We start from the raw sequence: 12,523 nt of genomic DNA, 5'->3' as shown, positions 1-12,523 counted from the left end.
GGGGGGGGGGGGGGGGGGGGGGGGGGGGGGGGGGGGGGGGGGGGGGAAGGGCCTTGGGCGCCAGATGGAGGAATCTGGGGATTTTATCCCAGGGGTTTTCTAGCTGTATTCCCTGGAACCCTGGGGCACTGCAGATGGTCTGAGGCCCTACAAGGCCCAGGGTGGCCCAAGGAGGGGGGTGCTATAGGGGTCCTCAGCAGCTTTTGTAGTCAGGGATTTTCACAGAGGCTTTCACATGCATAATCGCTTTTAAAAGTTCACCCATCATGCCGAGGGTGATGGGGAGCCACTAGGGTTCTGGAGCAGGGCAGTGATGCCATGAGGTGGTGCCTGGCCTTATTTCCCAGCCCCCTCCCATACACCCTGCCCCCAACATAGGCTCAGGACAGCAGGGCAAAAGCAGGGGACCTGGATGAAGCTGCCGCTCTGAGGGGCTGATACATGGCATGAGAAGCAAGCGCTACAATGTAAAGAATTTCCCGAGCTTATGTTACTGCAACAACATGTCAAGTGAGCCTGAGCTCCAGGCATCCTCAGGCGAAGGGGCCAGACCCCCCGCAGGCACCTGCCCTGGCCCCCAGCTCACCCAACAGCCCCCTCTGCTCCTAATGGCCTTTTTCTTCCTCCTCTCCCGCCGGGTCCCTGTCCCCAGTCTACTCGACACCAGCCCCGCCTGCTCTGTCTCTTGTGCCCCTGATGGGGAGGGCAGGAGGACTGAGCACAGGGCCTTCCCCATCCACACCTGGAATGTGCTCTCCCCTCGACTCCTTCAGGAAGCCTGCGTGGGCTGCTGTAAAGCAAGACTGGTTGAGGAACTCCTATTGCTCATGTGGAAGAGCCCGAGTTGAGGGTGACTGTGAGACTGAGTCCACACTCAGTGGAAGAAGAGAGCCGTAAATGCTGAACTATGTGAACTGCTGTGAGGGCTGGATGGGGACACAGTGGCCCCTGCATCCGTCTGTAGTGTCCTGACCCTCCTGACTCCAAGCACTGAGATGGGGTATTCAACGAGACATTTTGAGCTTCCTTACAGCCCTCAGATTCCAGAAGAGGCCACACAAGAGCAGATGACATCTTTTCCGTGCGAAGGCCACCTGCTCCCCGATGTCTGTGGAAGAGAGGCGCCCTAAGGCGTCTGGGGTCCTAATGCCGCCAGTGGTTCTCTGGGCGCAGTGACTCTGGTCCTCCTTTCTGAGAGGAAGCGACAAGAAGGCAGACAACAGACTCCCATTCTCAAAAGTCCTTTGCTCACTCCAACTTGGGGGCGACTGTGAAGTCCCGCTCTGAAGGTCAAAGTTTGAACTTGCTGAGTGCAGATGTGCTAACCGCTGACTCCATCTCGGGGCGCGGGATAAACAACGATGATGGCAACAGTGCCATTCACGAAGCCCTTCTGTGTGCCAAGAGCTTTAGGCACCCTTCCTTCCATCCTCCCATGGGGGCACGTGTCCATTATCCCAGGGTTATACAGGAGGACACTAGGCCTAGCCATGCCCAAGGTCATGGCTAATAGATGATGAGCCCGGAATTCAAACCCAGGTCTGACTAGCACCAGAGCATCTCAAGATGTCCTGGGGAAGAGATCTGTCTGTTGCCCCAGGAGGCGGGAAGGTTAGGACACCTCCCAAGGACAACCATGATTCCCTGACCCCAAAACCTGTCACCTCGTACCCTTGTCTGCCTCCCCTGTGGTCTGCGGTCCCTTGGGCGTGAGGACAGACTCTCATCTCATCTCTGTACCCCCAGGCCCCAGCAGACATGTACGTTTTCCTAAATACTGGACTAAGATTAATGAGTGGAATTTTGGGGCAGGCAGACTTGGAACTAAAAATGAGTTGGTAATTTCTTGGGGTCCGAGCTGCCTAGCAACAGAAGGGACGGCCTTGTGGGGGTAGTGAGCTCCCCATCCCTGGAAGGAACCCAGCCACCTGAGGCTGACGATCTCCCACAGGGGCTTCTGCGCAGGCAGAGGGTTGGCCTGGAGGACCTCCCAACCATGAGATTTTGTGAGGCTACCGTTCTTAGGAACTGCGTCTACTGTGTAAAGCTGGAGGAAGAGAGGAAGGAGTAAGGGAAAGGAGGAGAGAGGGAAAGGGCTGAATGGGAGAGGCAGAGTGGGGAGGGGTCCTTCGGGCAGGGCAGGTGTAGCCAGGGAGGGCAGCTGGAGAAATTCAAGCAGTCATGTCTCTGCTCTTTAGGGGAGGTCATGGGATTGGGGTGGCACACTGCCCCCAACCCCAGGCAGTCCAGTCCCTCCCTCTCTCCAGGGAACACAAGCACAAATGCAGGGTATGAGCCTGGGTCCCATGTCTCCCTGGGCACATCCTGTCTCGTCCCTGGGCCTCAGTTTCTATGCCTGTGATCTCTGGGGCCCTTTCCAGCTCTGAGCCCGGCTCACTTTCTCCCTGGGTGGCAGACGGAATGGTTGGTCTCGGTTCTTCACTGCCCTGTACCCAGCCATAGCCTTGTGTAGGTGGGGTCGACTTCCCCACCTCCTGATTTGGAGTTTGGCCATGGCACTTGCTTTAGCTAATGAGATTCCAGCAAATGAAACACACACAGAGACTTGAAACATGCTTGCACCGTTGGGTCTTTTCACCATGAGAAGAATATGCCTTAAGTAGCACCTGGTCCAAAGAGGATGCGAGAAACATGGAGGGACCAGCGCCCGAACACCAGCTTGGGAGTCCAGCCGGCCAAGCCCACTGCAGAATAGCCAAGCCCCAGATACCAAACTCACGAGAAAGAGGCACCCCTCGATATAGAGGGGAGTAGTCTGTTATGCGGCCTGATCGTGGCAGGAGCTGACTGCTAATTGTTCCTAGCGGCATGGAATCCTGATGCTGACAAGGGGCTTTGAAAGGTTGTCTTAGCCCTTCTTCTGCCAGTTGACAAGCCCACAGCTTACTGGAGGCACAGGGCAGTCTCCCGTCTGTCTGCAGCCTAGGTGGGACAGCAGGACAGGGTCAGGCTGCCCTGAGGCTAGGGGTGTATTTGGGGGAGGCTGGCGCCTCATCCAGGCTGGCTCTGGATGACAAGGGAAGGGCCTCCATAGGAGCTTGCCTGGAAGGGGCAACCCTTCCTGTCCCAGGTAGCCATCGAGATGGGGGTGCCGAGCTCACCTGACCCCCTTATTCTAAAAAGAAATACCTTCGCAGGGCCCAGCGGTGAAGAGCCACATAGTTCCGGCACTGGGCTGAACCTCACTCATCATATGGTTCATGCTCAGAGGGCCCCAATTGCCCGTGTGACAGTCAGGAACAAGGGACCTGAGTCTGCTCACTTAGGACTTCGTGGCCGATTACATACGGAAGTGCAAGCAGCTCGTCAGGCAGCGAGGACAGGCACATCCCTCTCAGCGCTGCCCACGCACGCATGACCCCTCCAGGCTTGCCCCACTTTTCTGGGCAGTTCTGGGCAACGGGGTTGCCAGCAGTGGGGGTCTGCAGCTCAAGTTTGGAAGAAACCTGGCTTTGAATCCCAGCCCTGCTTTTCTCCAGCTGTGTGACCTTGAGCAAGCTGCTCAACCTTGCTGAGCCTCAGCCACCTGTCCATTAAAGGGCTGACAACAGTAATGGATGCTTCATGGGGCTGCCGTGAAGATAGGAGGGTATGATGCAGGCTCTGCACATGGCGCCCGGCAGATACGTGCTCAGTAATAAATGCTAGCAATTGCTATTAATAATAAATCACTCTCATTAGACTTAGGACTTTATCTTCCTGAAAATGCATTTGTTCCTTTATTCAGTCCTTCAAAGGCTTTCCACATGCCAGGTAGGGGAGAGAGAGGTCACCATTGGACTCTGAGGGGACAGACCCACAGGTAGCTAACTTGGCTGCTAAGGGTGTATAGGGCAGGGAATCATGGGGTCCGCCTGGGAGGCTCAGCAGGCCCCTCCACTGGGGCGCGTGAGTAGGATTTTGCCAGGAAGAGCCAGGGCTGGGTGGGTGAGCACGGTGACATGGGACACTTGGGATGTGGTCAGTTCAGGCACCAACCGCCATCTGGGTGGGGGGAGCACCCCGAGAGCATGTGTTTAGCGGGAGAGGGCAGAGAGGTGGGTGAAGGCACAGGAGAATGGGCGAGGCCAGATCAGGGCTCTGGATGCCACTGTGAGGAGCTTGGAGGATTCCATTCTATACCTGGGCAGTGGGAGAGGGAGGCTGGTAAAGGCAGGAGCGCGGTGGTGACATGGTCAGATTTTCATGTTGAAAACAGACCCCCTGGACACAGGATGCAGTTGCGGTGGTCCAGGGGAGAGACGCGGGGCCTGAGTGGGGTGGTGACGGTGAGGAAGCAGAGGACCCTTCCTGAGAAGCCACTGTGAAGCCCAGACTCAAGGGCCCATCTGTCTGAGCCTGGTCCCAGCTCCACAGCCCAGCTGCTGTGTGGCCTTGGGCAAATTACCCCCCTCTCTGGACCTGCTTCCTTGTCTGCAAAGTGGAGACAGTACTGGTACCCACCAGGGTTGTTGGGAGGATTCAATGAGTTAATATGTGCAAACCCCTTAGAAAAAATGCCAGGTCATGAGTAAGCACCAGCAGGTGTTCTGTCTCTCTCTGTCACTTTATAGCAGCATTGCCAACCAGACCCAGGCCAGGTGAGGGAGGAAGGAGGTGGGAGAGGGAGAGGTCTAGATGGTGGGCACTTTGCCCACTTTGGCCTCCGGGTGGAAGGAGGGTAGCTCCACTGAGGGAGGCAAGGCTCAGTGGGGTGACCGGGCCCGGTGGGTGACAGAAGTGAGGAAGCCGTGCCATATCCCGAGCAGACGTGCCTGGGTGGCTGGGTCTGGCGCCCAGGGCTCCGAGCGTGGCTGAGACGGCCAAGGGGGAGGACTGCCCCCAGGGCACATGGCTGAGAGGGGGGGAAGGAGAGGAGCTGCAAGGAGGCTGAGAAGGCGGGGTTGGGGTGGGGGAGCGGTGCATGGGGACGCCCAGGGGAGAGAGCTGGCCAGAAGAGGACAGCGCCACAGATCACACCCAGGGAAGGAATGGCCCCTGCGGGCTCCCTCCAAGGTCGGGGCCAAAGTCCACTCAGCATCACCACCCACGTCGCCCTGTGTCCCCTGTCCAACGGATGCCTATGTAGGAGCAGGCACGGCACACACCCTCCCTGTCCACGGCACCTCCCACGGTGTGGCGGTTTAGTTAATATGACCAGGAAGGCACCACTTGGCTAAGCCTGGGAGTCCTCAGCTGGCTTCTGTGGAGCACATCTGCACGCGTGCTGGCCGCTGAGCTGTATCCTCCCTGTGACCTCTCTGGGCCTCGGTCTCTCTCCCAGGAACGATAGCAAGGAGCTAAGTGGCCCCTCCCCGGGCCCCTTCCAGCCCTGACAACCTCTGCCCCAAGGCCACAGGTGGTCTGTGGGTCTGTCACTCCAGCCTCCTGCCCTGGGGGCCCCCGACACCCACAGACTGGACAATCTGAGGTCCCTCACATCCGAGAGGCCACCCTGGCTTATCCTCAAAGGGAGTGTCCCAGGAGAGGACACCTGGGAGGTGAGGGTCTCCTGCATTCGTCACTGTCCTGCACCCTGACCCTCACCCACCCTACTTCCTGTCAGCCAAGATGCAGCCCCAAAGAGCACTTCCCAGAAGAGCTTAGCACCAAGAAACTAACTCTGGGCCCCACACGGGCCAGCTGGTCTACCTCCATCCCTGGTAAGCCAGGCCTAGGCTAGGGGACAGGTCTCACAGGAAGAGCTCCTCGGGAGGCCATGTTCCCACGTGGCCCTGCACAGCTGCCTCTGGTGTTCTGCACCAGCACTTCTGGGGCATCTCCCGAGAGGTGACTCTCTTCTCTCTGCAGACGGTTCACTTACTTCAGCCCACTTGGACCTGCTTCCCCATCTTCTGCCCTTGGCGTAAGTGAGTCTGGTCACGAGGCGGGTGAAGAAAGCCATGTGGTAGGGTCTCCAAGGGAAGCTCAACTCATTCCACGGTGGACCCTGACCCTGTGTGTGGCCTGCTTCCAGATTCTCTTCTCCTGCCCCAGAAACCAGTGCCCTGGGCGATGCCCTCCCTGCCCTGAGTGTTAAGCCCAGATTGAGTCCATGGGGAGGAAATCTGAGCCATAGTGGCTTTCAGGAGACGTGTGAAGGCATGGAAGAGAGAAGGGCTCCTTCCCCTCCACCCCCCACCCCTTCTAGGATGACTTGTCAAATGTGAGAGCTGTAGGGCCCTAGCCCAACTTCCTCTCCAGGTCTGGAGTTGGGTAAACTGAGGCCCAGAGGAGTGAAGGGGCCTGTCTCAGCTCCCACAACTCAGGGTAGATGGAGCTACGTGTTGGTCTGGGGACCCTCGCCTCAAGTGCTGCTACCCCCACTCCTCTTGTGGGTGAGGCCAGGCCCAGGTACTCACAGGGCCCAGCTTCCGGGCAGCACTGTTGTCCCTTCCAGAAGATGGCTGTTCTCTCCGTGGCTGGGCGGCCAAGCAGAGGCAGCTGGCTTTTCTCTGGAGACATGGATTTTTGTCCCCACCTCCCTTTTCTGGTGGACGGTGGAGCCTGATAGAGTGGGGAAGTGGTTTCCAAACCGTGTTCCTTGGCACCTCTTGGGGGCACAGACCGAGCGCCTTTGGGAAACTGTAGGGTCCAAATGGTGTGGGGAGAGGGGCGCGGGACCAGGCTCCGAATGCCAGGCGCAGATCCTTCTATTCCGCTAACTTGGAGCCATCTCCTCCCTGGAGGACCCCTAATTGCTCATCTCTGGAGCAGGGATTAACCCTGCCTGACCTACCTTATGGGGCAATTGCAGGGGTGACAGCTGTGGAGGCCCTCAGGAAGCGCACTGGGAGGGGTCACAAGGTTCAGGACTGTCCCTGAGCCTGGGGCTTTGGGATGGGGGTGGGAGAAAGAGGCCAGGGCACTGCATCCTCCTTCCCTCTGCACTGCTTCCTCCCTTGGAAGCCCCAGAGGGACCACAGCCATTACAGAGAAGGGACTTCAAGTCGACAAAGACAAATTGGCTTAATTGACCCAAATTAGCAGCAGGGAGGGCCTTGATGGCCCAGCTGCTGGTACATTTAATCACTGTCACCCTGTGTGGTCAGGGATGGGCCCCCTCCCCCAAGGCCATCAGGGTCACCTCCCCTCTGAATGGCCGCCTCTCTGGAGTCCTCTGGCAGCAGGAAGTAGGGCTGGGACTTTGGGGACAAAGACAGCTTTCGGCCAGAGGTCGGAACACCCTGCAGAGCTGAGCCCGGCACTCAGGAGAGACACCCTGGTCTGGGATAGGGCCGCCTCAGGAGCTGGGGGGCCCTCTCAAGGCCCTCAGTCTGAGTTCTGTGGCTGCCCTTTGCGGCTGACTGGCCCACAGATGGACCATCATCCCTCCCCTGAGTTGCTGCCCCACTCCTGCACTCTAGAGGCTCAGCGGAGGGAGGGTGCTGGCCAGACCTCTGGACCAGCCTCTTCTCTGTCAGTTGTCCCCCGCATTCCTTAATGACTCTGGGATGATGGTCAAGTCGGGGTCTCCTGCAAACCTCCAGAAGGTTGAGCCAGAGCCCTCCTTGGTGTCTGGTGACACCCTTCCCAGGACTCTGGTCAGCTGTTACCGCCCAAATCCTGTGTCCTGAGAAGGCAGTAAGGACACTCCTCCCCACCCCAGCCCCCTTCAGGTTTCTGCCTGCTCCCTGGTGGGGACCGTCCCCTCTCTCTTCCCACAGCAAACACTGTTAGACACCCACTGTGAGCTGGGCCTGGGCTGGACCTCCAGGTCAGGGGGGGTCCCGTGACCTCATGGCCTCCCTCTCCCAGCTCCCCATCTCCAGCTGCACCTTTTTTTCTGCTTGGAATCTCTGATCTGCCAGAGCTGTCCTTGCATGCCCTGTGGAGGCCGTGTGTGCAAAGGACCCTGACGTCTGTGTCCTTCACAGCTGCGTCCTGGGCCCCAGCTCTGCCCTGGCCACTCTAACCCCTGGCCCTCTGCCTGCCCCGGACACCTCAGCCCTTCTCTGGCTTCTCTCCTCAACTGCCACTCAGCCCCCCTCCCTCTGACTCCTCTCTGCCATCTCCACAGATGCCCCACGGAGTTCAATCTGGGTATTCAGGTCCCAACTCAGCACAGGCCCCAAGGGTGGGGCCCATGTTTGGCTCACTGGGAGTGGAACATTCTCTCCCTCTCCCTCCCTCCCTCTCTCTCTCTCTCTCTCTCACACACACACACACACACTCCAACTGATAGACGGGCTGCTTATCAAAAGTTCCCCGGAAATTGGGTATTAGGACCTGGAAGTGCATTCCAACGCCTTCCTCCACAGAGCCAGTGTTACCAACAGCAGTTCTGTTCCCAGGCTAGCCCACCAAACGGAGGTTGCCTATAATGTGTCCAAAAGATATTTATTGGGCACCTACTAGGTGTCTCATGAAACTGAACAGCGGTTCTAACAGTGTCCCCTTGAGTTCGGCGCCCTGAAACAGAGGACTACGTGAGAGAATGAGAAGACAAAAAAAACAAAACCAAGTCTCTCTTAAAAATCACTTAAAAATAGGACAGGCCTGTCCTTCCTATCACCTTCTCTATCCCCTTCCTCCTTCCGAGGGTCTCCAGCCTCTGGACCCCAGGGCCTCCAAGTCCCCAGCATGGCGGCAGCCCCCCTGGGCTCATCCCGGTTCTAGAAGCTTTATAAGATGCAGGTTCCCAGGCCCCTCCCCAGCCACACAGGTCAGCAGGTCTGGGCGGGTCCTAGAAGGGGACACCTGCCTACTACCAGCCCTCCTGTCTTGTTCTAGTAGTGCGTCTCAAGGATCACCTGGGAGCCCATGCCGTACCCCAGACCAGTGGCTTCAGAATCACTAGGGCTGGGACCCAAGGCACAAGCAGTTTTTTAAAAAACTCCTGAATGTGCGGCCAAGATTCAGAAGTGCTGTCTGAGTTGTTCTATTTCTCTTTGTCTCCCCTTTCCCTACACCTGAACCCCCAGACACCATAACTCACACCTGCCCCCTCCCCCTTCTCACTCCCGTGTCTTCTGGGGACCCACGTCCCTGCCTCGATGGTGACACTTAATTCCATACACCTGGAATCAGACCAAGCAAGTGTCTGCGGGACCTGGGATGAGGAGTCCACATCTTGGGGCAATCAAGTTTGGCTGAATGGGATCCCGGAGGCTGGAGGCCAAAGGCTGTGTTTAGGCCTGGACAGGATTGCCCTGCATCTCTCCCAGCTGGGGGGTCCAGGGTCCTGTGGGTTACCACTTCCTCAGCCCCAGAAACCCTGCACTGCTGGGCCAGGGCCGGGGTCCCCAGCCTGGGTCCCACAAGCTCATGACGAGTGCAGGCTCACAAACCCAAATTGGTGGAAGGTGATTTCACATTTGTAACAATTACTCACTTAATTGGGTTCCAATTAAATTGGAGAGGAAGCGCAGGGCTGTGTCTGTGTTTATTCTCCTCCTTCCTCCTTCTGTACATCAAAGAAAGTGCAGGGAGGGTGACAAACGGGCTTTATTCCATCTGGAACAATCCGCATCCTGTCAGGGGCAGGCAGGGCTGTCCTGGGGCCCCACCTGCCGCCTTCTGAGCAGCTATCATGCCTGCATTTCTCATCAGAAGCTGGACTCATTCAAGGGTCCTGGGGGGGCTGGGTGCCCAGGCAGGAGCCAAGTCTTCTCATGGGCTTCACCCCCACCAGGGGGGCTGAATGTGGACCCAGGGGATCAGGGGCAGGGAGGTGGAGCGACTGCCCCCAGTTGAGCAGCACTATCCAGGCAGAGTGGATGGGGCCTCAGAGATGGATTAAGGAGACTCTGGGCTTGCCAGCTGGGCTCACTAGGGTGTCTCCAGGGCCATCCCAGGGTGACAGGGGAAGGTGGGGCAGATGAGCCCTCAGGGAGACACCTCTACTCTCCATTTAACCCATAGCTCTTTGACCTACATCATCTATTAACTGTATTATATGTAATTTATGTAATATATATTATATATTATGTATTTCCCTGGCCAGAAAAGAAAATTACTGATTGAGTCCAATTCTGTCACATCTTAGAAAGGGAAACTGAGGCCCAGAAGGGGGAAGAGACTTGTTCAAGTCCGTGCCACCATTTTAGGGCCTAGTTTGTTAGGATCAAGGTCTTCTGGTCCTGATCTCAGTTCCCTGTGGCCAAGAGATGGTCAGGGCAGCGGGGGGAGGGGGGAGGGGGACTTGTGGAGAGGTTGTGGAGTGAAGGATGGCCAGGCCAGGGTCTCGTGGAAGCACCTCCCTCCTGCCTCTGACCTCTGCTCCCCAAGAGGGCCCCCTCTGTGGTCCACACTGCAAAGAGGCCAGGAGGTCATGATGGTGACCAGGGGCTGAGGCTGGGCTCATGTCCCCAGGGGGTGCTAGCTCATCCCCTCTGGCTGGATACCCTACCCCCAGGAGAACCAGGCTTGTGCCTGGGGGCCCTGGTCACAGGAGGACCTCAAAGGGGCCAAATATGCGGAAAGACACCTACCTCGCCAGTGTCTGGTGCACAGGAGATATTTAGGAAAGCTTTATACAATGAATGAATGAATGAATGCTTGATTGAGTCATGGAAATGGAGCCCAGTCTAGGAATCAGGGCCTAAGCTCCTAATGTGGGGTGAAGGAAATGAGGCTCTACAAAGAAGTGGTTGCAGAACAAAGGAAGTTAGCCCTGCCCAGAGAGAAGCCCCTGCTTGATGGGGCAGGCACAATCTCTCCTGGGAAAGCCTCTCATCTGATGAGAGAGGCACTGTCTTCTCTGGAGGAGCCCCAGACTGATGAGGGAGGCACAACTTCACCCTGGGAGAGTCCCCAGCCTGGTGGGGGAAGGAAGAATGTCCCTGTCCTGGGGAGCTCCCTGTCTGATGGGGGATGCACCTGACTTGGGCGGCCTCCTGCCTGAGGGAGGAGGCAAAGCCTGGTCTATGAGGCTGTGGTACCTCTTCCTGGGTTAAGGGGCAGAGAGAGGGCTCTGTGTCTGGGTGCCGGGCAGGAAGGAGCTGGGAGCGGGGACCAGGCAGGAGGAGAGCCATCCACATTCTGGTCAGGCAGCCACTCGCTGAGTTATTATTATTTCTTTCTTTTTTTTTTTTGAGCTACTTAGAGCAATTTAAAGAAATCATTTAGGGGCCATTTAGGGAGAAGAGAAAAGATGAAGACTTTTAAAGGCAGGGCCCGGGGATGGTTTTATGCAGATCAGCTTTGCAGGGCTGCCAAGGAGAATCTGGATTCTGAGGGGTGTGGAGAAGGGGAGGGGGCCTGCAGGGTTTCCGCTCTGACAAATCTCCCGCTGGGGTCCCAAGGCAGCAGCCCGGGACCGAGGAAAGGGATGGGTGCAGAGCATATGTTGGGCAGAGGGCTGAGACACATGAGGATGGAAGCCAGCACCAGTGGATGAACCAGTCACTTTGTGCCTTGGTTTCCCCTTTGGTAACTGGGGCATCTGCATGGGTGAGTTGATGGCCCTGGGACCAAGCTGAACAGGGATGACACTTCCTCTATGATATCGGGGCGATATCACAGGGGGCCCTTGGACCTGGAGCTGCAGACTCAGGAGCTAGGGCCCAGCGGGAGTGGAAGGCACAGTGTCCAGAGAAGAGGCAGACTTCCCCATCTGTGACCTGGGCCCATCACTTCTCCCTTCTGATCCCCTCCTCATCCGTGTAATGGGGATCAGGATCGCCCATTTCACAGGTTGGGCTTACCTGTGATAAGGTGATAGAGTGTGTGCTAGCCGTTTTTGAGCTGCCCAGGGCACCATGCTCCTTGGTCTTGGCGGGGAACGGTGGCAAACATCAGGGGTGAGAGCCTGACCTTTGAATACCCCCCTCCTCCTGCCCACCCTCCAGACAGGAGAAATTGCTCTTCGAGGGCTGAACAGGGACCTAAGTGACCTACGCTGGGCTGGGACCAAAGGCCTGAACCCGATGCCTGGGGAATGCAGGTCACTTGCGTGTGTGTCCATGTGTGGGTGTGTGATGCGGCAGCAAGAGAAGCGGGGAGGGCGGGTGGAGGGAAAATAAGAAAATGGGTCACACATTTAGCAAAGCCTTCCCCACAGTTCACATTTCACGCTGTTTGTGATGTGATTATTGGAGATGGAATCTGGTTACTCCGTGTAAACCTCGTGCCTGCTGAGACAGATCCCCCAGATACAGCCGCTGTGGAAGCTGGATGTGGCAGGGGTACCCAGATCTGTGACCAACTGGCTTCCTCCAGCGATTGTTGGCCTTGCTGCCCCCTCACCCACCTCCAACACTCTCATGCAAGACCTCTGAAGACACATGACAAGCCCACTGGGCCGGGCATCAGGACCCCGGGTCTTAGGTGTGGCTTTGCGGTGCCCCATCGCTGCGTAATCTGTCCCTTTCTGGACCTTCGTGTTCTTATCTTTCAAAATAGGGATGGCTCAAGGATGAGAGGGGGGGCCTGAAGCTCCCATCTAGCTCCCCTGACCCAAGGCGCTCTGACTTTAAGTATCTTGCTGCACTGAGCAGCCCCTGTGTGCCACGGTGCAGAAAGGATTTTAGAGGGCACCAGCTTTCAGTATGCTCATCAAGCACGGATGGCGCGCCAGCCG

General features: G+C 57.4%; 1 protein-coding gene across 1 annotated transcript in view; it reads right to left on the bottom strand.

The window, feature by feature from the left end:
* TMEM132E (transmembrane protein 132E) overlaps positions 1-12,292 on the bottom strand; it is a 38,317-nt gene extending 26,025 nt beyond the window's left edge. The window contains exon 1 of the mRNA XM_044921817.1: positions 12,190-12,292. Within this exon, the coding sequence (XP_044777752.1) occupies positions 12,190-12,292 (103 nt within the window). The remainder of the gene's footprint in view (positions 1-12,189) is intronic.
* Between the last annotated feature and the right edge of the window lie 231 nt (positions 12,293-12,523).

Source organism: Neomonachus schauinslandi, chromosome 15, assembly GCF_002201575.2.
Source record: "Neomonachus schauinslandi chromosome 15, ASM220157v2, whole genome shotgun sequence".
NCBI classification, from domain to species: Eukaryota; Metazoa; Chordata; class Mammalia; order Carnivora; family Phocidae; genus Neomonachus; species Neomonachus schauinslandi.
This window is presented reverse-complemented; position numbering and strand designations above follow the sequence as displayed.